This window comes from Pleurodeles waltl, chromosome 5 (assembly GCF_031143425.1).
Source record: "Pleurodeles waltl isolate 20211129_DDA chromosome 5, aPleWal1.hap1.20221129, whole genome shotgun sequence".
In the NCBI taxonomy this organism is placed as follows: Eukaryota; Metazoa; Chordata; class Amphibia; order Caudata; family Salamandridae; genus Pleurodeles; species Pleurodeles waltl.
The window spans coordinates 68,427,198-68,453,404 of NC_090444.1; the positions used below are offsets into that span (position 1 = coordinate 68,427,198).

Consider the following 26,207-nt stretch of genomic DNA (forward strand, 5'->3'; position numbering starts at 1 on the left):
GATCTGTGCCTCAAGCCGTTCCAACTCAACTGCCCGATCTCGCACGCAAAATTCCATTCAAGAATTCCCTGACATCACAAAGCACAAGTGTACGAGAAAGGCCTTACACTTTACATTATCCTTCCCTCTCAAACATAACCAAACATTTAAGACTAACTCTTTAAAAATCTAAGAATGCACAAAGTACAATACGTACAGAAAAAACCCTTAAGAACAAAAAAAATACAAACAACTTAAAATAAAACAAATTAGGAGGCACATCATAAATCAGTACCTCATATCAGAATACATTGCAAATAAGTAAGTCATTCAAATAACCATTGTAAAATTGAAACTCTGGAAACCGGCATGGTTATGAACATAAATGCCTTCAGATTACCAATATCTAAAAAGTTTTATCCTTTGCCTACTGCTTCTAAGGACATGCAAACTTTGATTGGACTTGTTTACGTTTTAAGGGTTAACTACAATTTTATCATCAACTCTAATCTTGGTGAATTTATTGTACCATCAGTTCTTACACAATCATCCTTGACAACCTTATCAACATTCCACCAATTTCACATATTAAGCCTGATAGCATTTACACATATTTTTTCAATGACCGTTGGCTCTTTAAACCTCTCTCTATTTGTGGATAGGTATCTTAATTCTAATTTTATGCCCAACTTCCAACTGGTGGGAACAAACTTTTTTTGATTTGTCAAAATTCTCTTTTTGTTTATTCTGCACTTACTGAAAAATGTTCCTTACAATACTTCCAACTTCTTTCCACTCACTATGTTTTACCCATGTGGACATTCATCACGGGGCAGATTTTGGAAAAAGGTTTCCTTCCATGCAACAATTTGTGACAACAGAACCATAGCATGGATCGTACAGCATTCTGAATGTTTGAATTGTTTGAAATAGCCCATTGTACACAATTTCCCAATACATGATTCATGCGCTCCACAAGACCATTTGTTTGTGGATGATAAAGTGAACTCTTGATGTGTCTGACATCCCCCTGCGGTAAAACATTCTCAAATTCATGACTTACAAATTGCACCCCATTGTCCGATACAATAAATGATAGAAAACCCCTCACGTAGAAACACATCTCTCAAAAAGTCAATCACCTTCTTTGATGAGGTAAGTGATGAGAAATCACTTATGAATCTAACTTCTGGCGATTTGGAGTAGTAATCAATTGAAACTACAGCAAATTTTAATGAAGTAGGTAATATATTGAAAGGACCTATGAGGTGTATTCCCACTTTTTCCCATGGTTTTGAAGGTAATTCAATTGGTTGTAAAGGTGGAGCTTTTACCTTGAGCCCCTTTTCACAACTGTTGCATATTACACATTCATTCACAAATTCATCAACATACTGGTCCATTGCGGGCCACCAAAACATTTAACGTAATCTACGTTTTGTAAACGTTCTAACTAGGTGGCCTTCATGCGCACCAGCAATAATCTTGTGTCTAATGCTTTCTGGGGGTACAAACCTCCCACCTCTCATCTGCATATCATCTTCAACTGACAGTTCATCTGAAACCTTTACAAATGTCTGAAACTGCATTGGTACATTCCTCTCTTTAGGTCAACCACACCCCATACATTTTATGACCTGTGTCAAAATCATGTCCTTAGACAATTCTTCCTTCCATTTGTTTTCGTTCATGGCACACATACCCTCTAAATCTATGGCTGCTATTAAACAACTGTCAACATCGTCTTCACCTTCTTCAACACCAATACCATGTTCTTCATTAATTGGAAACCTTGATTAGAAATCTGCTCTAACATCCTTGTTGCCGGGGATGTATTGAACTTCAAAATTATACTGTGATAACTTAGTGGACAATCTTGCAATATGCGGGGTCTGATCTTTGATGTTGTCTTTTGTAAAAATGGAAACCAGAAGGCTATGATCTGTGCGTAGTACAAATTTGTTATCCCAAACATTTGGATGGAATTTCCTAATGGCCCAACAACACGCCAAGAGTTCTTTTTCAATAAACAAAATATTTACCTCTGAGCCTCTCAAGACCCTTGACGAATAACAATAATAATAAGGTATTATCAACACTTTCCTTCACCTGAGTCAAAAAAGCACCCTCACCAAAACTACTGGCATCCACAGTAATGACACATTGAACTTTTGGATCAAAAGGTTTTAGGATCTTTGATCCCACTAGTTGGGATCTGACGGACTCTAATACTTCCTAACAATCTCCATTCTAATCAAACACAACATTTTCCCTAACAAGTTAGTCAAAGGTTTGGGTTTCAATGCATAATCATTCATGAAACAATAGAATTCATACAGTCCTATAAAGATTTCAATCCTGCCTTGTCACTTGGTGGTGATGCATCAATGATGGCTTTCACCTACCCAGGTTTAGGCTCTACTCCCTGTTCTGACACCACATGACCCAAGTACTCAACTTTTTTTTTTTTTTTTTAATTGCCACTTTTCACTTCTTAAAACAACCCCTCTCTCCTGCATGAGTTTCAACACCTTTCTTAAAATGAGATCATTCTCCTCTCTAGATGCAGCATGGATCAAAACATCATCCTGAAAAACAGCTACACTGTTAATGTCTTTTTTTCATTTGAGACATTAACCTTTGAAAAACAGCAGCTGCTGACGCCAAACCAAAAGGCATTCTACAATACTGAAAGGTACCCATGGGTGAAACAAAAGCAATAAAATGCCCCGACACAGGATCTAGAACGACCTGATAATACGTCGCAGCTAAATCCAATTTAGAAAAACATTTAGATTCTCCTGTTGTAGCTAACATTTCTGTTATTTTACGTAAGGGATGCGATTCCCCCCAAATGTGCTTGTTCAAACCGTGAGTATCAACACAAACTCGCAAGTCACCATTTTTTTCCCTGGAAACCACCAAAGGAGACAGCCATAGAGAAGATTCAATTGGTTCAATAATACCTTTCTCAATCAATTCCTTTAATTCTTTCTCTAGTTTACCTTTCACACTGAACGGTACACTCCTTAACTTGTGCTTGACGGGTATTACACCCTCCTTTACTTGATGAGTAAAACCTTTAATAGTACCCAATTTTCCTGAAGAAACTAGCGGAAACTTCCTTTAAGCTATCATCATAATGATCTGATTCCACAACAGATACTTGCTCTTTGGTACCTGGTCTCAATACCATTTGAAAAAGGCCCTGATGAAACCAACCTAATATGTTTAATCCGTTTATTGTAACATAGATTTTGCTAAGAATTTTCCTACTTTTGAATTCAAGTACATCCTCAAAATATCTCGCCAACTCATTCTTCCTGCTTCATATGACCCAGGTGCTCTGTCTGGTGCATTAAGGTGTCTGTCTCCCCAAACCTCCTTAAATAACTCTTGCGTTTTCATCGTGATCCTAGCTCCTGAATCAACTAGCAATTTAATAACCTTGTCACCCACACTGATTTCAAAATATGGATCTATGACTTAGTCGGATCTCCACACACTATTTGACCATCAGTAACAATCATCACCATGTCTCTCAATTCCTCTTGGATTTTATCAACTTCATCCACATCTGTTTCTGTAACATTAGCTAAACCAGCGCTATATGTGTACCTGCCTGAATTCTGATACGTGCCAGTGCTGGTTGTGCCACTCTGGCAAAATGTCCCATTTTATTGCATTTTCTGCACATAATATTTCTTGCAGGATATCCTTTACTGCTTTTGAGATGGTCTGTATTACAACATCTAAAGCATATATTTGTTTGCTTAAAAAAATGGCTTAGTAAAATTTTTAGTAAATTTCAAGGTCTTTTCTTCTTGAGATTTTACTATTCCTATGGTTTCTGTTGACCGGTTTTCTAATTCCTTGACAGATTGTTTCTATATCTCAATAATCTTCGCTATCCTTAATGTTTCCTAAAGTGACGGATTACCCATGGATAGTAGCTTTTGTTGAACAGTTTTATCTGTGCACTTTCAGATCAATTGATCTCTCACTAATTGATCATTAAATGTCTCAAATTGACAATCAGCTACCAATTTTCTGAGTGCTGATATATACATATCAACATCTTCTCTAGTATTTTGTTCTCTTTTTAAAAACTTGTGCCTGATCACCACCAGGCTAGGTTGAACATCAAAACCTCAGTTCAAGTTTTTTAACCGTTTCAATATACTTATCGATTTCTTCCCCCTCACTGAATGCCAAAGATGGAAGGTGTTTGAATACCGACCATCCTTCAAAACCTAAAGAGTGTAACAGTAAAAATGTCTTCCTTTCGGGGTGGAAACGGGATGCACCTATTGCTCCCAAGTACATTTCAAAAGAGTCAAACCAATTTTTCCAAACAAAAGGTGGATTTCCAGGTGTCTCTAAAAATGGTGGTGGTGGGTTTACTGACTGCATTACGCTATAGTAAGAGTGAGTTTTTCCTGAAGTATGGTGAGATTCTTAAAACTGTCCGTCAATGCAACTGGCTGAAGCTGGATATAAATTATACTTTTTGTATGTACAACCCCCAAACACCCCTCAGTTTTTTTTCTCTTTAATATCAAACGTGGTGTGCGCATCACCGAAACCATTAATGGGATATTCATGACCCATCACCGTATTCTTGAACTGCATAATCAGTTGTAGCCAATTTGTCAAATTGTATATATATATATTTTTATTGCAAGATGGATGCGCGTATCCATGTTTCTAGTGTAGTGTGCGCATCACCAAGAACATCAAAACAGACTCTAGACACGCCAAAAGAGGTGTGCGCGTCACTGTGCACTTGAAATGGGTTACGCCTGTGTAACTAGTTGAATAAATGACCCGCTTCTGTGAATTTCCTCAATGTAAGTGTGGCTGTGCTGAAGTGAGCATTTCGCTTTCTAGTTCTCTCTAATGTAGCGTGAAATGCAACACGTGCATACCTTTACTTGTCTTTGTACTATCACGGCACCCGACACTGGAGACGTTATTTTTGTACTGCACTGACCGTACTATTTCCATGAAGATTAATCAAAGAGCCATCATCCGAAACAAGGAATGACGCAGCCGGTGTGTGGGTTCAAGTATGCGGTCTCCAAGCTCGTCACCAATTTTTTTGTAGTAATGCACTCACACATCGTAGTTTAAGTTCAAAGATTTATTACATCCAAGAGACCGCAGCTCATATGATCTGTGCCTCAAGCTGCTCCAACTCAACCGCCCAATCTTGCATGCAAAATTCCATTCACGAATTCCCTGGCATCACAAGCACGTGCGTACGAGAAAGGCCTTACACATTACTAACACATTCAAACTGCCCTTTAAAACAATGCATTACACATGCAAGACATTACCTCAGCGAAGCTAAAAGTAAATACACCCCCTTTTAAGCCCTGAGTAACTAGGCTGGCTGTGAAACCACACCAAGAACATTATTCAACTTTCACTTTACCTAAAATTCATAAAAGGATTAGTAGGGTCCCAGGATGGTGGCAGAGGTGGTTTGCGGTTTGGAGATAAGTACTAACATCCCTTAATCACATTCCTTCTTCCACCACTGTCAAAAAACTTGGACCACCCTTCTCTTAAGGAGGCAATTCTTTCCCCACAGGCTACTTTGAGTTATCAGACAATTTCAAACGTAATATTTATTTCTAAAATAATTAAAAACATTATAATTATTGAGGTCATCTCAAATCATTTAAAATATTAGATGACATGAAAGATGGTTTCATCTAGGGAGAGACACCAGAAGGGTCTCCCTGACATCAAAAAGCTTTTTCTTTTGGTTGGTCAATAGGTAAATAGGGCAGTCCCATGCTATGGGTCCTACAAGTCCTTCTCAGAGAATTCATCAAAGTGACAATGCCAGTCTAGGCTATTTATATGGCAAGACACTAACCCACCATGCCAGCAAAGGTTTCAGGCCATTACTTTTCATCCTGTCTACCGAGTTGCCAAAAAATGTTTTCTGCCTAGGATGCCTTAACTTGTGGTTCTCTTTAATCAGTATAACACGTCCCTCAATGGCTTAATTGCTCTTCGAGTAAATCTTCCCTACTCATTCAGAGAACTACAACTTGTTTATCAGTATCTCCAGAGAAGATGCATCTACGTCCGATGAGCATTTCATAGCAAGAAAAGCTTGGATGTATTACAACAGGCTAAGTGTAAACAGTTAATAAACAGAGCCCTTCTTTACTAGCAAACATCTATTAACTATTAGATTACCAAATACACCAATCAGCCTTCACAACAAAATGAAACTCGCTTTCACTGGATCTTCAACTTGGAATCAGCCGTTAACTTTGAGAAGATTTTAAATCAAGGAAGATCACAATATGAGAATGCAATACAGTTGCCCTGTTGTGATAAATCCATTACAACCTTCTAGTTAGGGACACTGTATTGTATTATAATTGTATTTATATAGTTCTTTCTATTGCTTACGAGGTGTAAAAACACTTCAGGGTGATTAGCACACTACTCTGGAGCCCAAGCCTAGGGGTTAATAAGGTGGTCACTGGGATTACTATTGTGCTCTGAATTAAACAATCCCAAGTATGCGGCCCTGTTTCCTTGTGTTAGAATAAATTAGTAGGAGTGAATGGTTATCATTCATGGGGGCTATGTAAGTTCATGCAATAGCATATTCCCTGAGGTGCTTCAGAATGCAACATATACTTCCACTGCACACTTCAAGGAAAGAACAAGCTCTTGTTACAAAGAAACAAAAAAAAATAACAGATTAATAAAACACAACTATAGGTTAGCACCAATTACCAGTTCTGAGAACTGAAGCCTCAATGAGGTGACACTTGAACTACTGCAGTTTACTGCATGGTTAATAGATCGACTGAGGACACCGGATACTGTTAAGGAATTGTGAAGTTTCAGGGACATCGTTTCAAAGGAGAGGTTAACTTATGATTTTTTTTAAATAAGGTATGGGCAATTTGGAGAAACACAAGAAACGTGATTAAGACAGACAGGCGTGTGACTTACAACAGGCTGTACTCCGACAGATGAACTATGCAGGGGATGGAAGATAAGGTGAAGGTCACTCGAAAGAAAGAAGAGGTCAATATTTCATGCAGGATTTTAGGAATTAAGGGCCACATGTATAGAAGGTTTTAGCGGTCGCAAAAGATGAATCAGGCCATCTGCAACTGCTAAATAGCCTTTTGACATGTACCAACCCTATTTTGTGATTCGGTAACCTACTACCGAATCACAAAATATGGTCTGCGATTCAGTATTAGGAAAAGGCGTGTTGGGGGCGTACCTTCCCAATAGCAAGTAGCAGGGACATGTATGAATGTTTTGCAACCGGAATGCGTTCGCAAAACATTCACATTTTACAGATTCCATGAACGATGTGGTAACCCATCTGCAAATGGAAAGAGGACCCCTTCTCCTTTGTGAATGTGGGTGGCAAACGTTCTTTAAGAATAGGCACTGGTCCCACAGACCACAGCCTACACTTAAAAAATGAAAAGAAAACTTTTCATTTTGAAATGCACCCCGTTTTCCTTTAAGGAAAACGGGTTGTATTTAAAAAAAATGCTTTATTCAAATAGCAATCACAGACATGGTGGTCTGCTAACCCCAGCAGGCCACCATCCCTGTGAGTGCGGCCATTCCCAATGGGTTTCAAGTTGCGACCTGCCTCATGAATACTGATGAGGGAGGTCCGTTTGCGGCACACTGGGAATCATAAACAGGGTCAGAGACTGTTGTACTTCGCAGTTTGCGACTTCCTAACTACAAGTCACTAAAATTCGGAATTAGGAAGTCGCAAAAGCCAGAGATTGTACATGTGGCCCAAAGTGGGAGCATGTTTTTTTGAGACAGTGTGCAATCTGGAGATGTAAAACAATAGAAAGAACTTACATCTGTTTGTCAGACAGTACTATATCAAGGACTTTTGATAGGCAGTGGTATTAGGCAAATGGACTGTACACTACTAGCACCGCCTGCATTTTCTAACGGCTCTTTGTCAAATTGCACGGAGTTCCTGTCAAGCAGCCGGACTTCTTGTTGCTTCTACCTTCCTTAGGATAATGGCGCCACTGGGTGTCCATTATGGACAAGTTGGTAATAACCGGTTTATAACCATTCCTAAAACCAGCAGATGGATTTCAGTGACTTTTTTGATAAGAGGTGTTAAACTAGCAGCTACTGATTTCTCCATACAAGGGCGGAATGATTAGTTGCAGAGCTAACTTGGAATGTAAGTTCCTAGGTTGGGAACATTTGCTAACTTTCATCTGGAGGAATTCAGGCCTTTTACTATTTTGCTTATGTATATACACTTTATTAATCTGCAAATATTTGTTTAAACAGCTGCGAACCTGCCCCCACCACCTCCAACTAGGTGTTGCAGAACTACAGGGGTCAGCAGGCCATAGGTTAAGAACCAGTGCACTAGGAGGTGTTCTTAATTCAAGGAAAGCACAAGGTTTCTGTTAAGAAACCAAACACTCGTACTCTATTAAACACCCTATATGAAGGAGAACTGACTGGAATGAGAAACTGATGCGAGATAATTTCTTTTATTTCCTGAGTTTAACTTGCGATCTGCATATTATCTATTTTTGTAAATGCTGTGGCAATTTTAATTGCACCCACCATAAACATGCTGCTGAAAAGTAAAACAAAAATCCTTAGGAATAGAATAAAACACTACCCTGGTGTAGCTATACCTTATACTCTCAGTCCCCGTGGGACCTGAGGAAAAGGCTGCGTCTAGTGGAGAATTTGTAAAGGTTATACAGACGTGGATAAAGATATTCAGTGCTGCCCAGACCAGTGTGCTGCACCAGTCATACGCTCAACCTCCCTCTAGCAGGTTTCTATTTCAACAAGGACCGAGCTAGGCAAGTGACGTCCCATACACAAGGGAGCTCAGAAGAGATGGGACATATGCACCCGAGAAGTCCATTTCTTGATATTGTGACATGAGGGTTACGCAAGGAGTCTGAGCTCTTAAGAGCTTTGGGGCTAATTGATAAAGAGACAACTACACTCATACAAAATTTTGGGTGTCTGACTAAGTCAAAACCTTTTTTCAGCAGGAGGATGAATTCCCATTGGTTGGCATGGTAGCCACTCACCGATGCCCGGGATGATGTGAAACTCTTCATTAACTCTTTTGTCCACGGCGGTGGTGATGATCCTCACATTTGGGAATGCGTAAGCCACAGAGTGGACTCCCATCTCTGCCATCAGTAGAGAGAGCAGAAAAATCTTCTCTTCTTGCACATCGTGGTCCTGAAACAAAAGCAATCAAACAGTTACTTGTGTGCTGCAGTATCTGTTATTAAAAAACAGTCAATAATACACTTAGATGGACCAATATTTGCGGAATGGTATTTATAATCCTCTCATAATACAAATGTAATCGCCTCTTGATGCCACTGAAAACAGATACAGAGTTGGGTGCATGCCACCAGGCAGAAGAAGCAAATAGAAATTAAGACAATAGTTTTGCTAGAGCCTGGCTAATCACAAGGAGGAGAGAGCAGTTGTCCAGCTGAACTTTAGCCAGCGAACAACTGAAAGATTTGTGTTACCAAAATCTAGAAGACATGAAATCATATTCTTATATGATGATGAACTTAAGAGGTTGAATACGTTTATCACCCAAGACAGTGAATATCAGACTACTCTATACTTCTCAGCTGTTGGGTACGTGATTCTTCCTTCTAGCTGGAGCACCTCAACCTATCATGTCCATCACAAGGAGGGAGAGTTACTAAAAGATCCTTATTGCACTCGTCTGGATTACAGTCAGACTGCAGTGTAGGCATTTTCAGAGTTTTATGGACGTGTTCACCTTTTTCATCTTCCTGAGCTACCCATGTTAAGCAGAACATACGCAAAGCAGAAAACGTTTCTAGACAACTTTCAAAGACTTGTTCAGGGGGCTCTGAATCACTGAGGATTACACAATCTCAAAGCTGGAGTTTACAAAATCATAGCACACCATTGTGTTAGTGACTAAGCTCTTCAAGTGTCTCCGGTCCATGTGATGGGTGGATTAATGCAATGCTGCTAATTCAGCAAGCAGCTCATTCTTGGGAGGTTTCTGATGCTTTGCCTTTGGTGTGATCTCCGAATTTCACATTTCCAATGTACTATCAGCGTTGAAATAACCGGCTGCCCCACTCCGTCCCTTTTAAGGACATTAAGTCTTCAAGCGACACTTACCAGCAGCACTCGAATGGCCATCATAGCTGCCGCGCCAGTGGAAACTGTGCTGTCCATCAGAATCACATAGTCTTCACCAATCTCCTTTGGGAGACGAAGGTAGTGCAACTGCATCAAAGAGGAAATATGAGACAATGAAGTCACTTAATCCGTAATCAAACCAGGCAGGCATCATTCTTGCCCTTCAATTGCTCAATCTAAACTGACGCAACTCCTAACTTAATCCTAAACAGAGCCAGATATACTGAACTGACTACTTAACTCCCCAAATCAGTGTCCACAAACCACCATCACAACTCTGTCTTAACTCAAACCGATCATGGAGTTCAACTATAAATACTTGCAGGCATCCCTAGGTCACCTCGGTTCACCCAGGCAACCTCCAAATCCTCAAAGCTCCAAAGTGAAGTCTTCAAGGCCCTATCTTAGGAACTTCACTTTATATTGCACCAAGCAAACACCATGGGCATCAGCTCTAGCTTGACCCAGCATGTCTCAAACTCTTCTACTCCACACAAAAGCTGAATATTAACTTGCACCCAGTGAGTTTAACTCTTGCACCTATCCTGGCATTTCAGCATCAGCCCACATTCCAGCACTAGACTGGGCAATGGACTCCAGTGTGTTTCGACAAGCAGAAAATATTACATGCATACTTGGAGGACAGTTTAAAGTCACTTTGACTAAGAACGCATACATATGTTGAGCTGCAATGCTCAGTGTTGGCTCACACCCAGCCAGTCAGAATCGCATCCAAGCTAGCATAGCAGTTCGCTGTTAGCTCACCCACATGATATCACGTATTCAGATTCAGAATAGCTCTGCGTTACTATGCAAAGATAACGCACTACCAGCTTAGACACTCAACTCAAGCTATCTTAAATCATGGAAACATCAATGGATCTTCAACAAAGATGCTTGATTTAGAACACTCCCAAGCAGTTACAAATCAGCCATGGACATTCAAATTGTCACTACATTAGTTGCAGACATCGCATCTCTGGACCACAGTTCAGCTCCCACAAGACACTGCAGATCTTGAGACAGACAGGCACACACACCTGACTGTACTGCAAATCAGACTTAATTTGCATGTAGAAATCGTAAGACCACACCTAAGCAGAGGAACACGTCTTCACAACCTAAGCACTGCTCCTTGCCAGAATGAGCTAAACTTTACAAGACATCCAGTTACTCACCAATTTCACAAGAGATAATGAGTGAAGCCTTGCATCACATTCAGCTATGGTGGTGGCAAGCTATGTTTTCAGTTACTAGCGGATCAAACGGTTAAACGACCAAAGCAGGGAGCAGTACTAGTTACAACACACTGACCCAGCTCAAACTGGTACACCAGCATACTTCTGATCTCACCTTCAGAAGCAGCTACATCAATCATTGTACCACAATTTAACACCAAACTCAGGCCACTATCCTAGGAGTTTAGCATAAACTTACATCAAGTCAGCAATCGCACGCAAAGAAATTAGCTCAGTTTAAAGCCACATCTAGTCGGCCTCATACCACCATTACCGCACTACAGGACTGTTGTAACCAGATCCAGTGGACAATGGACAAGCATCAAACAGTACAAGTTCAGCCTCTTCTCATGCTGAAAAACAAATGCCACCTTGCAAGTGATTGTGACTTCAGAGCTAACCAACCATCACTGTACCTCAGGTTCTCCGGTATCATGGTTGGTCTGGATTAGTATCTTTCCTAGCCGGATATCCTTGCACACAGCAGTAAGAGCTTGTTCCATTGTCTCGCCTGCTCGAAGAATGGACACACCAGTAATCTGCAAACAGCGGGGAAAAAATATTTCATCATTAAAATGCTAAACATAAGAGGCCAACCAAGCTGTCCATTCCTTTTCTGTAAAAGTCAACAGTCAGCACATAGAGCACTAAACAGGTTAGGCTCATCTGCAGTGGGTCACATAAACCAGGCAGCCAAACGAGTCATTCATTTGAAGCACTTGAACGACTTGGGAATGGTGACTATTGATAATCATAAACTCCATGTCTCCAGGAGTTAGACATTCTAGGTGAAAGAAAGATCTGCGATCAATACACTGTTTAGGAGATTGAATGACATGCCCAGAAACATTTGTAGAACATTCTGTGTCAGTTCAATTACTTAATTTATGTGTTTTTCAAAGCATCTGAAGGCACCTGGGTCTCCATCGAGAGATCTGCCCTTTGTGCACAATGTCGGGCTGGAAAAAGCCTTCCCCTTGCCTATAGATCCTTAGAGCACATCACTGATGGTGATCATGAGCTGTCTTCTGCACCACAGCGTTCCCAACGTCCACGCGAGGACTGTGGAGCATTTAGCGGGTTCCCATAACTTGAAGCATGATGTGTGGGGAATATTTTCAACAACATGAACAATTCTTCACATTACAGATGCAATCCTTTCAGAAATTTTAAAGCAACCTCTTTTCAATCAAAACACCCTATATTTTTTCTTAACTAGTAGGGGAGCGGTATTAGCAACCTTAGACATCCACTAGTGGTATTTCTCCAATTTGCAACTTTATAAGTGAAAATTGCATATTTATATGACTCTTTGGTTCATCCCAAGCAGTAGGATATTTACACTCCAGAAGTCTCTTAATTATACATACGTGTGTACACACACACAAATAACACTGTCAGTAATCGCACCGAAGCAGCTATGGTTCAATCAGACTTTCCAATGGGAAAGGCATTTTTTGTTTCCTTAATTAGTTTAACATGCTTTGATTAATCTGTATAAAATCTGCATCCACTTTGGGTTCTTCTTTGCAAGTTTTGTGCATAAACGTCAACCAAAGGGCCAAGAAATAAAGAGGGGGGAGGGGGCAAAAGAGCCAAATCCCATTTTAACTCCTAGATTCTCTTCTCAAAGACAGAAAAAAACACAACTGAACAGAATTACACCAAATTTGGCATGAAGGTATAAACTTACTCAAGTTTGCTTTTCTTGGTCTGGTGTAAGACAGTCTAGTAGTTTGCAAACTGGGCGAAGGCAAAGATGACTGGATCGGACCCCCCCCTCCTCCTCCTATTATTTGACGCAGTGAGTGACCCTGCCCCCTGGGAGGTGGAGGAGCGTGGGGACTCTGGGGTGCCGTGGAGATACGCTGATCGTGGCCCGGGCCTGGAGGGTGACCAGCGGTTGGCCATTGCCCTGGTGGAGCCCATTGAAGGTGCGCTTTCCGGTTCATTGATCCGGGGGGGAGGGGCCCCCCGGGCTGGACTGATCTGGGGGCCTGCCGAGTCTGGGGCGTAGGGGCCTGGGACACGCCCGACTCTGTGGATCCGGTGGACGACTGGCTTTTCGCCCCGCGGCTGCGGGTTTGTGCCTCGGTGCTGCTGGCTGGTGCCCCGGCCCTGGGGACGACTTGAACACAAGCCCCCCTCTGGACGGCCCCTGGGGGACCGGTGGACGTGGAGGGTCCTTGGCGTGATCGGACCCCGTCCACGTGGTCAGACAGCGCCGCAGATGCTGGGCTCGTCCCCTGAGTGAACCATGGGGAAGGATAGGTCCTCCAGACAACCGCAGTCCCAACAGAAGATCGATCAGTTCACCGTGCCGGCGGCCTCCCGGATCCCAGGTGAGACCACACCCGGCGGCCCATCCCCGGATGGAGACAGTGCTATCCTTCAGGCAATCCAAACATCACAGCAGGTGGTAGAAACAAAAATTGGGGAGGTGAGAGAAGATGTAGGCCTCATCAGACAAGACCTTAGAAACGCTGTGGGCCGGATCACAGAAGTGGAAAATCGCGTCTCATAGACCGAAGACGACCTGGCGGACCTTAGGACCAAGATAGCCCAACTACAAACTCGAACTGGCGAACTGCATCGCCGGGCCGAAGACGCCGAAAACCGCTCTAGGCGCAACAATCTGCGCTTTGTGGGCTTTCCGGAGGGAGCGGAGGAAAGTAAAACCCCTGAATTCCTGGAGGGCTGGATTAAGTCCTGGATGCCAGAACACAACCTCTCACCATGGTTCGCAATTGAACGGGCTCACAGGGCCCTGGCCCCGCGGCCTCCGCCGGGTGGGCCTAGGAGACCCATAATTGCTCGCTTTCTAAACTTTAAAGACCGCAACACTATTTTTAGGGAGGCCAGACGCTCCCCCGACCGCCTCTGGGACAACCACAAAATTCTAATTTTCCCCGACTAGACCCGAGAGGTCCAGGCCCGACATCGGTCATACGAACAAATAAAACAAAAACTCAGAGCGATGCAACTTTCCTACATGCTCCTCTTCCCCGCACGCCTCAAAGTTATCCTGGCCGGTAAGGCGCACTTCTTTGAGTCGCCCGAAGAGGCGTGGGACTGGCTCACGGAGGAAGGGATGGGAGCCGAAGGGGCCCCGCGAGCCAGCCTGGGGGGACCCCAGGAGCTGGACTCGGCCCCCGCCTGGATATACGGAGAGGTCGCAGGAGGACAAGGTCCAGGCGCGGGAGGCGGAGGAGTGCGGACACCCCGGCGGAGGAAGACAAGGACAATGTATCAAACCTGGACTCCCGGGCGGGTGGGGACCTCGGGAACTCCCTGGGAGACCAAGCCCCGGGACAAAGGCTAGAGGGGGACCGCCTGAGTCAATCCCCCACACTTGGATAAGGCGGTTCCACATGTTCGGTTCTGTTATATTAAGGGAAATCTACCACACTTGGCATTGACCCGTGCAGATCGAAATAGGGACACAAACACGCCGCAATGTGGCGGTTTCTAGCAGTATCCAAAGTTTGGCTAATATTAGCTGATTGCAACTGATCCGTCTGAATGGAGGGGTCCATCACTCCACTTAGTGACAGCCGACCTGGCTGTGACACCTCGGTTGGGTATTTGGGCGACAGATGCTTCCTGGGTAGAAGTATGGGGTGGGGGGAAGTTGGGGGGGACAAAAGGTTATTTAAGGTTTAGTACAGTTGTTTTGTTAAGTTTCCTTTGTTGCACCAGCCACACTGATCCTTCTCGTTTAGATAGTCCATCTCTGGGCCCCCGAATGGGCTCCCAATACTTCACGACCTTAGCAGCATACACATGGTATCCTCACTGACACAGGTCCTCTCATGGAATATAAACGGTCTACTAGACAAAATCAAGAGATCCGCGGTGTTTAGCACCCTGCGCAGGTATGCCCCATCAATGGTTTTGTTACAAGAGACCCACCTCCTCGGTACTAACTGTCCTATGTTGGCGAGGGGGGATACGATAAGGTTTACCACGCAGGATTCTCAAGGGGCTCTAGGGGGGTGGCCATCCTGTTTCACCGCACATTGCCCATTGTAGTCACAACCGCACACTCAGACCCACAGGGTAGATTCGTGGTGGTGACGGGAACGCTACACGGCCTACCATTTAATGTCGTGAGTGCATACGCCCCTCTGGCCGGGCTAGACGCCTTCCTACTCGCGCTCTGCCAGGTTCTGACAGGTCTCCCCCAAGGCACCACAATAATAGGAGGGGATTTTAACTCCGCCTTAGACCCCAGTCTTGACGTCTCTGGATCTGTATCCACTGTGCGGTCCGGAAGGGCGTCGATCTTGAGCGGGTGGGCCACCGGTCTAGGTTTGTGTGAGGTGTGGAGGACCTGGCACCCCAGGACGCGGCAGTACACGCACACATCGGCTGCCCACCAATCTCAGGCCAGAATTGACCTCGTGTTCATGCCTGCACTCGATGTCTCTAGGGTCACCAATGCGGAAATACTAACTCGAGGGGTTTCTGACCACTCTCCAGTACGAATCCGACTGGGAGGCATCGACCCGACCCAGCGCCTGATGTGGCGCATGAACGCTTGGCACCTACAAGAAGAGGAATACACTCTCGAGATTAGGGACCACCTCACCCAACATTTTGACCTGAACGTAGGATCCATACAATCCCCGGGCACGATCTGGGCTGCATGCAAGGCCTCACTCAGAGGCTACGCCAAGCACCTTGTCCGCATACGGGAACGCACCCGTGACTCACGGGTGGAGAAACTCGAAGCCAGGGAAGCATACCTTGAACGATTGGACACCACAACCGCCTCAGCATCCATCCTGAGGCAACTTACCATGGTCAGGGAAGAGATACGGCAGGTAGTACTGGAATCTGCGAAACATTTCTGGAGGGCGTCAATGGCCCGTGTGTACGGCTGGGGAGACAAGAATGGTAAACTCCTACACTGGTGTGCCTCACGTCCACTAGCCGATAGAATTATCCCGGAAATTACGGACGAGACGGGTTCACTTGCGAGAACACGGAGTGAAATTGCCAAAAGCTTCGCCTCTTATTATGCGCAATTATATGCGGAACGCCCCCGCCCCCTGGTTGAGAAGGAAGCCCCCCCCCATCCTAGATGATATCACCCTTCCTAAAATTTCACAAACGGCCAGGGAAAAAGTAGAAGATGCCATAACACTCGCTGAAATTACAGCGGCAATATCCAGCTTATCAACGGGCAAAACACCCAGCCCGGATGGCTTCCCGTCGGAACTTTATAACAGGTGTGGGTATATTCTAAGCCCTCACCTGCTCAATATGTACGATGAGGCTGAGAAGAATGGCTGTTTCCCTTCCGGGATTGACCAAGCCACAATAGTGGCGATCCCGAAAACTCAACCCCGTCTCACAACCGCTCGGCATACAGACCTATCTCTCTCCTGAACACCAAGATTAGGTGCTGTCAACTGTACTCGCCACTAGATTGAGGGTTGTACTCCCATTACTGGTACACCCGGACCAGTGTGGGTTTATGCCATCACGTAGCACTAGACACTGCATCAGACGACTACACGCCGCCCTGGCACACCGCGGGATCCTGACCCGTTCCCCTTAGGCCCTTCTTTTACTCGATTTCGAAAAGGCCTTCGACACTGTGGATTGGTCCTACCTAGAACACGTCCTACGGAATAACGGCGTTGGGCCTAAATTCCGTGGTCTCGTAAAGTTACTATATTCTACCCAACCGCGCGTGTCCAGGTAAACGGTGTAGCCTCCGAACCGTTTCCCATCCGTCGGGGAACTCGACAGGGATGCCCACTGTCCCCGTTATTATTCGCACTAGCGATAGAACCACTGGCGAGGTTGATAAGGGAGGACCCCCTGCTGGAGGGTTGGTCATGGCCTGTAGGCCCAGAGGATCGAGTAGCATTGTACGCAGACGATGTCCTCATTTACCTCGCTAACCCTGCCTTGAGTGGCCCACGAATCCTACAACTACTAGACCTTTTCTCACAGGCCTCAGGTCTGACCTTAAACCCGGGCAAATCCTTGTTGATCCCCCTGCACCCCTCTAGAGATTGTGTCGACTGGCAACAAAACATCCCGATCCGCCGCAATAGCTTTAAATACTTGGGCGTACACATAGCCTTCTTACCTGAAATGACATGGGAATTAAATATCACCCCACTTGTTAGGAGAATTAAAGTCGATCTCCGGCGGTAGCGGAGCCTCCCTCTTAATCTACTGGGCAGGATAGCACTTTATAAAATGATGATACTTCCCAGGTTCCTATACCAGCTACAGAACTTCCCACACCCAATCCCTAGAAAGTGGTTCAAGGAAGTGGAATCAACAGCGCGCCAATTCTTGTGGCATGCCTCCCGCCCCAAACTATCCCTTATCATTTGTCAGTGAGATATCCACGATGGGGGTCTGGGAATGTCCAATATCTATTATCTAGCAACACACCTGCTGGTGGTTAACGACTGGCTGGGGGGGGGGGGGGGGGGGGGGTGCTGGACAGACCCAGCATACAGATTGGAACTCCAAACAATAGGCTACAAAGGAATTATTAACGTGCTGTACGGGAGCCCAATCCCACGAGACACTCCGGAAGTGACTAAGATGACTCTCACAGAGTGGCGAGCAGCCCAGAGGGTGTCGGGCTGGTGGAGCCGTCTCACTCAGCAGACCCCTCTTTGGCAAGGAAAGTGGTTGGCGGAAGTCTCCGCATTGGAAGGATTCCAGAAATGGGACAATATTGGAATATCGACCCTGGGGGACGTCTGGGGAGGGTCACACCCACGATCATTTGGGGGAACTCCAAGGAACCTACTCACTGAACAACACCCAATTCCACAAATATTTCCAACTTAGACACGCCCTGTTAGTACATGTGCGACCAGGGGACCATTTTCCAGAACACAGCCCACTGGAAGCGAAGGTACTGATGGGAAGCCTGGGCAGGGGGGGAATCTCTCAGCTATACCGCACTATACTTACCAACACCTCCCCACCTCTCGAGGGACTCCGTTCAAAATGGGAGAGCTGGGTGGGTCCAATAGAAGAAACAGATTGGAGAGAAGCGTTGATGGCTCCCCGATCACTGGCCATCTCCTCCCGATTTCAAATGTTACAAACCCTCTATCTGCATGCAGCATACCTCACCCCCAAAAGACTCTTTAAAGCAGGCCGCCGGCCTACAGCTAACTGCCCCCGATGTCCCAACCCGGAGGCCGACTTTTTTCATATGGTCTGGGCTTGCCCAGTCATAGAGACGTATTGGAAGGCAGTCATAGGAGAAGTTTCAGAAGTCTTACAATCTGAGGTGGAGATGTCTCCTACACAGCTTCTGCTGGGGGCCATGGGGGAAACGGGACTAACTAGGGCGAATCGGACCTTCTTGGGAGTGGCTTGCTTGGTGGCAAAGAGAGACATCATGGTAGATTGGAAGGCCGAAACAGCACCAGCTTTGGCCAAGTGGAGGCGAGGGGTGGACTGGTGCGCGCAATGCGAAACACCTATATATGAAGCAAGGGGATGCCGAAACAAGCACAATAGAGTACGGGGGAAATGGGTAAACACGTTAGACATCTAGCCTGTCTGTGCCCATGAATGACGAATTACACCAGCCTCGGATCTGATGCTTCCGTGATGAGGGAGTTGTGTCTAGGGTGCACATATATAGTACCGTTGCCTGTTGCAATACTGTGAATTAATGACTCAAAACTAGGCGAATACACACATTTAGTGTCTGTGGAGCCCAAGGGGGCCAGTGGGACGAACGACGTATTTTGGTTTAATGGTGCCACACTATTTGTGTTTATGCTTGTATTTCTTTTTTGCTTATTTTATCTAAAAATCCAATAAAAGTTCTTTATAAAAAAATAAAATAGGTGCTCAGGCTATGCATGAAGAGGTTACATTTTAGACATATCCAGACTGTTAATTCAAGGATGCTCCACGGATTTGTGACTCCATCTCAAAAAGTAAAGGGTATCCTTTGGACCAGGGAGTTTTTATCTCCCCTTGTGCATTGCTGTCTACTGATTGGCTGGCCATCCCAGAAACATCTATGTTGTGGCTGCAGTTCTCAAACTCAGTGCGCTTAGACTGAACTACCCTGATCTCAACGTCCATGGTAGTGGGGCCCGGAAAAGCATGGCTATTAAAGTTAAAAATATATATATTTTTATTACAAAATTAGAGGTACTGAAACTTCCCTGGATCCAGCGGACGCCTCAGCCTCAAGATCCAGAAATCCTGTAAAGTATTTAGAGCAGCAATGATGCGCTTGACCAGTTCCCACATAATGTGGTTGGGTGCATGCTGTGGTGTGGGAGCAGGGCCCGGGCGTAGTTCACACCACGCAACCCGCAGAGCATGAGTGATGGCATGCACATCAAAGTTTGCCCTTCTACAGAGGGTAGGGCGAAGGGCCTGGCCATAGGCAAAGCCCCGTGATCAATTCTGGTACAGAGAGCCCAGGGCTGAGTGCAGCAGAGGCTGGCCACCTGCGAAGGGTTGGGTGCAGGGTCCCGCCGGAAGCCAGAACCTGTGGAATACGCATGCTGGACATGGCTGCTAAGGCAATGCGCAGCCGGGAAAGGCCTCCCATGGAGGGTTGGACAGGACCTGGCTGGAGGTCAGGCCATGCTGCCAACTCCTCACCCCTCACTGTACACAGCTGAAGATCATGTGAGACTGGGATTGGCCACCACAGAACATAAGACATGGGGCATAGCCAGGCCCTATCACCAGCCCCCTCTGTGCACAATCAAAGGCCATGTATTGTGGCTGTCTGCTTGCGGAGGGCTGCCTGCAGGGACAGACTGCAGGCCAGACCCTAAAGGGTTTTTCTGGCTTTATTTGCTTGTTCCCCTCTGTTCCATATGGAACTTAGTGACAGGCACCCGTCCTTTCACTAAAATACCGAGGGAGGGGAGCACTGATTATCAATATGGTGAAGATAACCATAAAGAAGCAATTTCAAACAGAAGAAACATTTACATTCCCACTACAGGACTTTAAGTGTTATTCTTTACTAGTTGAGTACATCAATGAGCAGTTCACATTAGAGTAATCTTGGTCAGTCGCAAACAGGACAGACAAAAACACACAAAAAAGGTTGGCATTAGCAAACAATTACATCTTGCTGTCTCTGATTATCTGTCATGTCCTATCGCAGTCATTGGCATATATTCATGGTGAATCTGCTGTCCTTCAATAGATGCATAAAATGACTAGTAATAATCTAATAAATAACAATATTAGGACTCTTTTTACTGATATGAATACATCTTACGGCAACAGAATGTGCTACTTTGTTTTGAAAACATTATGGTGATACACGGCCCACAAGATGTGGTGATCTAAAATGACATCAATTTATCTATAAAGTCTGCACCACTGGATCTATCTTGAAAAACTAGTAACAGGTCACAAATGTACAGGCTACCACCCTCAGTCAGATGGCCTCACTGAATGACTGCCATGCGGTTTTTTGGGGCAATATCATGTATATTAACCTTTGGCACTTGCTCCCTGCGCTTCTATACCAGAGTCTTCCATCTATGTATACTGGCAATGTAATCTCCTACCGCTGTTTTTAAAACCATTATCCAGCATTTGTTGGTCTTACAACGGTTCGCCGTTTATCATTTACAACTTCAGAGAGTATACTTTAGAAAGCTCACAATACACAAACACACAGTCAACAAAGCGCACAGAAAGCGTACATTTGGGTGTGCCAATGTATGTAAAACACTCTTCACAAAGATACACCATGCACTATCATGCAACACAACAAGAAAGAACTAATATACATCCAAAACAGACCATGTATTCTTTTAATTGGCCATCATGGCACCTAAAAGTACTTGCTATAAGCAACTGTGTTACAGACCAAAATCAAATCTGAGATGAGCAAAGACAAAAATCTGCAAATAAACTGCAAATCCTTGATTGAGATACTCAGAGAATTCCACCATAAGCTGCTCTAGTCAGACAGTGGAGCAAGGAATGGAAACCAATGTACTGAAGGAGCCTGGTGGAGGAAGGTGGATGTGTAGTCCTAAAGACCTACAGCTCCTGGGCACAACATGACCTCTCTATAGACATTCAAAACAGGGCCATACTGGAAGAGGTTGTTAGATACTTCGACACCTCTTCAATACAATATCCAGTTTCCTGTGGATCATCGCACTACTGTACAAGCTTTGGATGATTCTTTAGATAGCTGGTTTGGACGGCATAAGGGAGATCAAGCGTGCACAATATGCCTTTTCCCAAAGCAAGAAACATTACGTATCGAGGACAGCTGCTTCAAACTGCTTGTGGCCTCTTAGGCAAAGCTGAACAGAGCATTGTGGCACAGACGGCAATGGTAAAGAAAGGAATATTATCTTTAAAAAGGGGGGAAATGAGGCACACAAAAGCAAAGCAAGCAGGTTCTCAGTGACTGGCAACAAAAGGGCCAAGGTGCACACCGAAGTGCTGGGAGAGGATGTGTCACATAATGCACTCACTCCCATGCACGGTTTGTGAGTAATGGCTTCAGAAATCAGATCCTGAACAATCTGCTAGGTGGCCGGTCACCCAGGGGTTGAAACTAAGAGCCAGAGCTCAAACAAAATAACAATATTTATTTAGCACCATACAAATGGGCATTTTAAAGTATTTTTTTTTAATCAAAGCAGGTGAATGTAAAACCATAACCAAGCAGAAGAGTGAAGAATGGATCCAATTAAGGTATCAAAAAGTACCATTCTATTTCTATTGATCCTGGTTCAGTGACTCACAAAACTCTTATTCACAGACATCAAAGGTAGTTACATTTTTACTGTGGCAAACACAATGTATACAACTAATATAGAATGCTTATGTAAAAAGACCTTCACAGATGAACTTACAAAATAAGCAAATTTAACAAGTTGAAAGACACAGAAAAAACAGCAAATAAAGAAAAATGAAAGGCACTGTTTTCTGCAATGGCTGAAATCCCAATCACTATTTTTGAAGGCTTTATTCTGAAATGTATAAACGTGCCATCTCCGATATGATTGTTGGTAAAATGTCAAAGTATTATTAAAGCCTACCCGCTGCTGGTAGAATCGTTTGCCATGGTAGATGGTTCCTTGTGGTGTCTCCACTGTGACTGGCTGGAAAAGGAGAAAACTGTATCAGAGCTAAGAGAATCCTTAATTCGGTTAAACTACACAGTGATGAGAAGACCCCACACAAACATCTCCATCACACATGCACAAAGTGGCTGATGACAAATTCCGATTCATGTTTCAAGAAGAAAAAAAATTACATCTCAGATCCCAAATGCACATAATGCCCTAATAGTCTTGGGCCTCAACGTTACACCCCACCTGAAGCCATTTAGGGGTCACGAGGCGAGTAAAGCAACTCAGACTGAACCGAGGTTGATGAAGCTTCTTACCACAGCTGCCCTGGGGGCCTGACCCACTGTGACACTACAAACCGTGCACAAAGTATACCTTTCCTGTACTTGACTCTGTTGCAGTGAGTATTCAAAGGCTTCTCAGAGAGGTAGTGTGGGGCCAAGACTCAGAACTCAACAGTTCTGCAACAAGAGACAATACAATGCTGCCTATTGCGGTGCTTTTCACAAGGAATAATACAACACACAATGATGTATGTGAGGCCCAGGGTCCTAGAACAGACACTTCATGGTTATAATCAGCAGAATATAACAAAGTGAGATTGTGGCACCAGTGCATGCGATGGCACGTGCGAGCGGCCTTCGTGGATCGAGAGCTCTTAGGTCAGTTCATTCGTGTTTCACTACTAAAGAGTTCCCTTAGAGTTACCCTCTTAAAGGGAACTCCACCTATTTATCACTAGAAGCACACGGTCAATGTTCAGTTTCAATTGGTTGTGGTTTAGCTGCGGCGGTGGCACACGGGGTCTTGCATCCAAGGTGTGCAGCCAACACCAGCGCACGCACTCCTACTCCTGGTTCTCCAGCAGGGGTGCCCCCAACCTTTCCTCCTTTTACAGAAGGGTCAGTCCAGGACACAGTAGTTGTAATTGCCAGCAGTCCAGGCCCAGATGGCCCCACTACTCAAACAACAAGTCATCCTGTCTCCCGCGCCGTTGGTAGTCTCAAGTCCCCAGACTGCAGTGTGAGCTACTGGCGAGTCAGGTCATGATAGCCTTTGCCTGCCAGGGGATTGCAATATGCTGGTGGTTGCCCTCTCAGGCTATCGCTGTGCAGCCTTGCAACACTTTATCAAGAAACCTGTGAAAAGGCCAAGAGATCGAATCCTAGATTCTGGTATGTGACATTCCCTTAATTCAGTTACTTACAGGAAGGCTGGGGGATCCATTCTGAGAATCAGACTGGAACCACTAACAATCTCTGGATTCAGCCTGCCTTTCTGGGCTGTCCCACGCTCCAGGCAGAGCAGACTAGCTTTTCCTCCACCAGAGGTCATCACCCTACAGTCAGTCACTCCTTCTGTTCTCTCAGCATACCATGCAGGCTCCCAAGGCAGACCCACAGCTCCTCCGACAACATGATGCACATTTGAGGTGATGTCCCCTGACCTCTGGCTGACTGATTCGGACCTCAGCCGTCATTCGAGTGCTCTGTAGCGCACTCCACTCACTCCCTTAGTCGTGAAGAATTTGGAACTGGAACCAAGTGGAATTGTGTGAAGCCCACTTTAATAGTGTTATTCTAGATTGTCAGTCCCGTACAACTGGTTTGAGGCAGTTCCCTTTTAAAAGGGTCTACTTCAGTGAGCAGCCAAAGTGTGTTTTAGATGATGTGTCTCCCACCAGAAAGGAATGATGCTGTCTCCAGCTGGAGAGCACAAATGCAAAATAACAATTAAGTGTGAAGTCTCTGCACCTGCCTATCAACAGCCCTTTGGAGTAACTCTGGGGAGAGACAAAAGGGCAGGTTCTGCGAGCAGGTTTCTCTCCATAATGTGAAGAGCCCTCCCCGCCCACCTACCTACATGATCAGCCAAATGGCAGAGTTCAGGAGGAGATGATCAGCAGGGTCTTGCTAACAAAGCCACTGCTGCATTTCTAAAGCACTCCCCTTGTGTGCTAGGCTGACCAGGCTGCCCTCTGCAGTCACCCGCTAACCAGGACACCTTGATAAGTCACTGCACATACAGTGCCCACATGGCATACAGAGGGATATTAGGCTTAGTGCCTTGGCATTAGACTAAAGTGGACCTTTACACGAGTGGGACCTATAAGCACCAGACTCAATCTTAAGCAGAAAAATGTCTGTTAAGGAATATCGATCTGGAAAATGTTAAGACTGCCACTACCGCTTAATGCGCCTGTCCTAGGACTTGGATGGTAGCGCATGTCAACTACAGAGTGTGGGCGTGGCGTACCCCTCCAGACCTCAGAGCCAGGCCCTGGGTCTTATGATCAGTCACAAGGCCTAGGACCTTACTGATAGAAAAGGAGGAGCAACTAAAGGGGATACAGCCATGCTGCTCTGCAAGCACATGCAGCCAGGCTGCCTAGAGGTCTCTCTGCCTGGCGGATGGCTTTCTGAATGGTGCTCCCCTGCAGCAGGAGAAATGAACGAGCTCAATGAAGAACTGAAAGATGAGTTGGTTACGCTAACAATATCTGGTGATGCCGAACTGATTGCCTGAAAAGTTTTAAGATTATTTTAAGCAGAGCAGAAAGATGGAAAGCGATGCTACTGATGGAGTAGCTCATCTGATTTTATGTTCAGAAGGGGTAATTTGAAGCAACTCCCTTCAGCGCGGGAGAGGTCTTGGTATAAGTAGTAATAGGTGGTAGCAACTATGCTTAGTGGTAGGTAAGAGAACAGTGGAACGGACTGGTACATGAACGACACAGATGTGCGGTAAATATTGTATAACTTTTGGTGAGACAGAAGAGAGCTTGAGCAACTGGAAGTGTAACAAAGCTCCGCAGGAGAAGCAACATGGAGCAAGTGTTTCCAGGAATATTCAACATTTAGTAGAAGATTGCAGTGGGCAGGGCGGCAGTCTGCAGGCTCGCACGAGGAGCAGAAGGCTGTCATTTAGTTTATTTTCTGGTTTTATCAATTTCTTAAACCGTAGAGGCCTTTCAGTTAACCAATATCACACACAACTTGTTCAAAATAATGTATATAAAGCACTTCATCAGTCCCCCTCTACCAGTAACTGTATTTGCATCACATTTCAACAAACAGTTCCACCCACGTCAAATTGCCCTTAAAATCTTCAAAGCCCTTCAAAAAACACATCACGTGAACCAATGTCAATTATCACCACCAAAGGACCTTGCGTGAGCAATACCGGCAACATATCCAATCTTAGCGGCAATAACTCTGGTCAAACCTGGGGTAAAAGCAGACCGGGAAGACACACTATAATCTCCTTCATAGGTCGGTGTCAGAATTTTGATTGTTTATTCTCTTATTGTTTTAAACATCTCTTCAGCATTTCAACTTTACTTTCACTTACCTTTTGAATCACATTCTCTTTAGGTCCAGGATACAAAGCAGAAGTTCAATGTGAAAAATGTACCCATTTATTTACAATAGTTGAGAACAGACAACTTCTTATCCCCATTCGGGTAGTTATTCTCATGATTTATTATTAAAGCAGGGTAGATACTTTGTTCATCAGATACAATCACACAGGAAAGAACTTCTGAACGGTTTAGCCAGGCTTCTCTAACAAGTAGCTTGTGCCTGCTGGTAGTTCTCCTGCTATCAGTTAAGTAGCTCTCCTGTGTGCAGACCAGCCTCCTACTTTAGGCTTTGCGTGGTTGAATTACTGTATGCATACCACAACTGAGGTT

At 44.8% G+C, this 26,207-nt stretch overlaps 1 protein-coding gene across 2 annotated transcripts in view; it reads right to left on the reverse strand.

Moving 5' to 3' along the window:
- LOC138295349 (uridine-cytidine kinase-like 1) overlaps positions 1–26,207 on the reverse strand; it is a 224,947-nt gene that overhangs the window by 9,689 nt on the left and 189,051 nt on the right. For both annotated transcript variants that reach the window (XM_069233582.1, XM_069233583.1), the window contains exons 11-14: positions 22,484–22,546; positions 11,852–11,974; positions 10,177–10,284; positions 9,081–9,237 (exon numbers count right to left, since the gene is read on the reverse strand). In XM_069233582.1, coding sequence (XP_069089683.1) covers positions 9,081–9,237; positions 10,177–10,284; positions 11,852–11,974; positions 22,484–22,546 — 451 coding nt within the window. The remainder of the gene's footprint in view (positions 1–9,080; positions 9,238–10,176; positions 10,285–11,851; positions 11,975–22,483; positions 22,547–26,207) is intronic.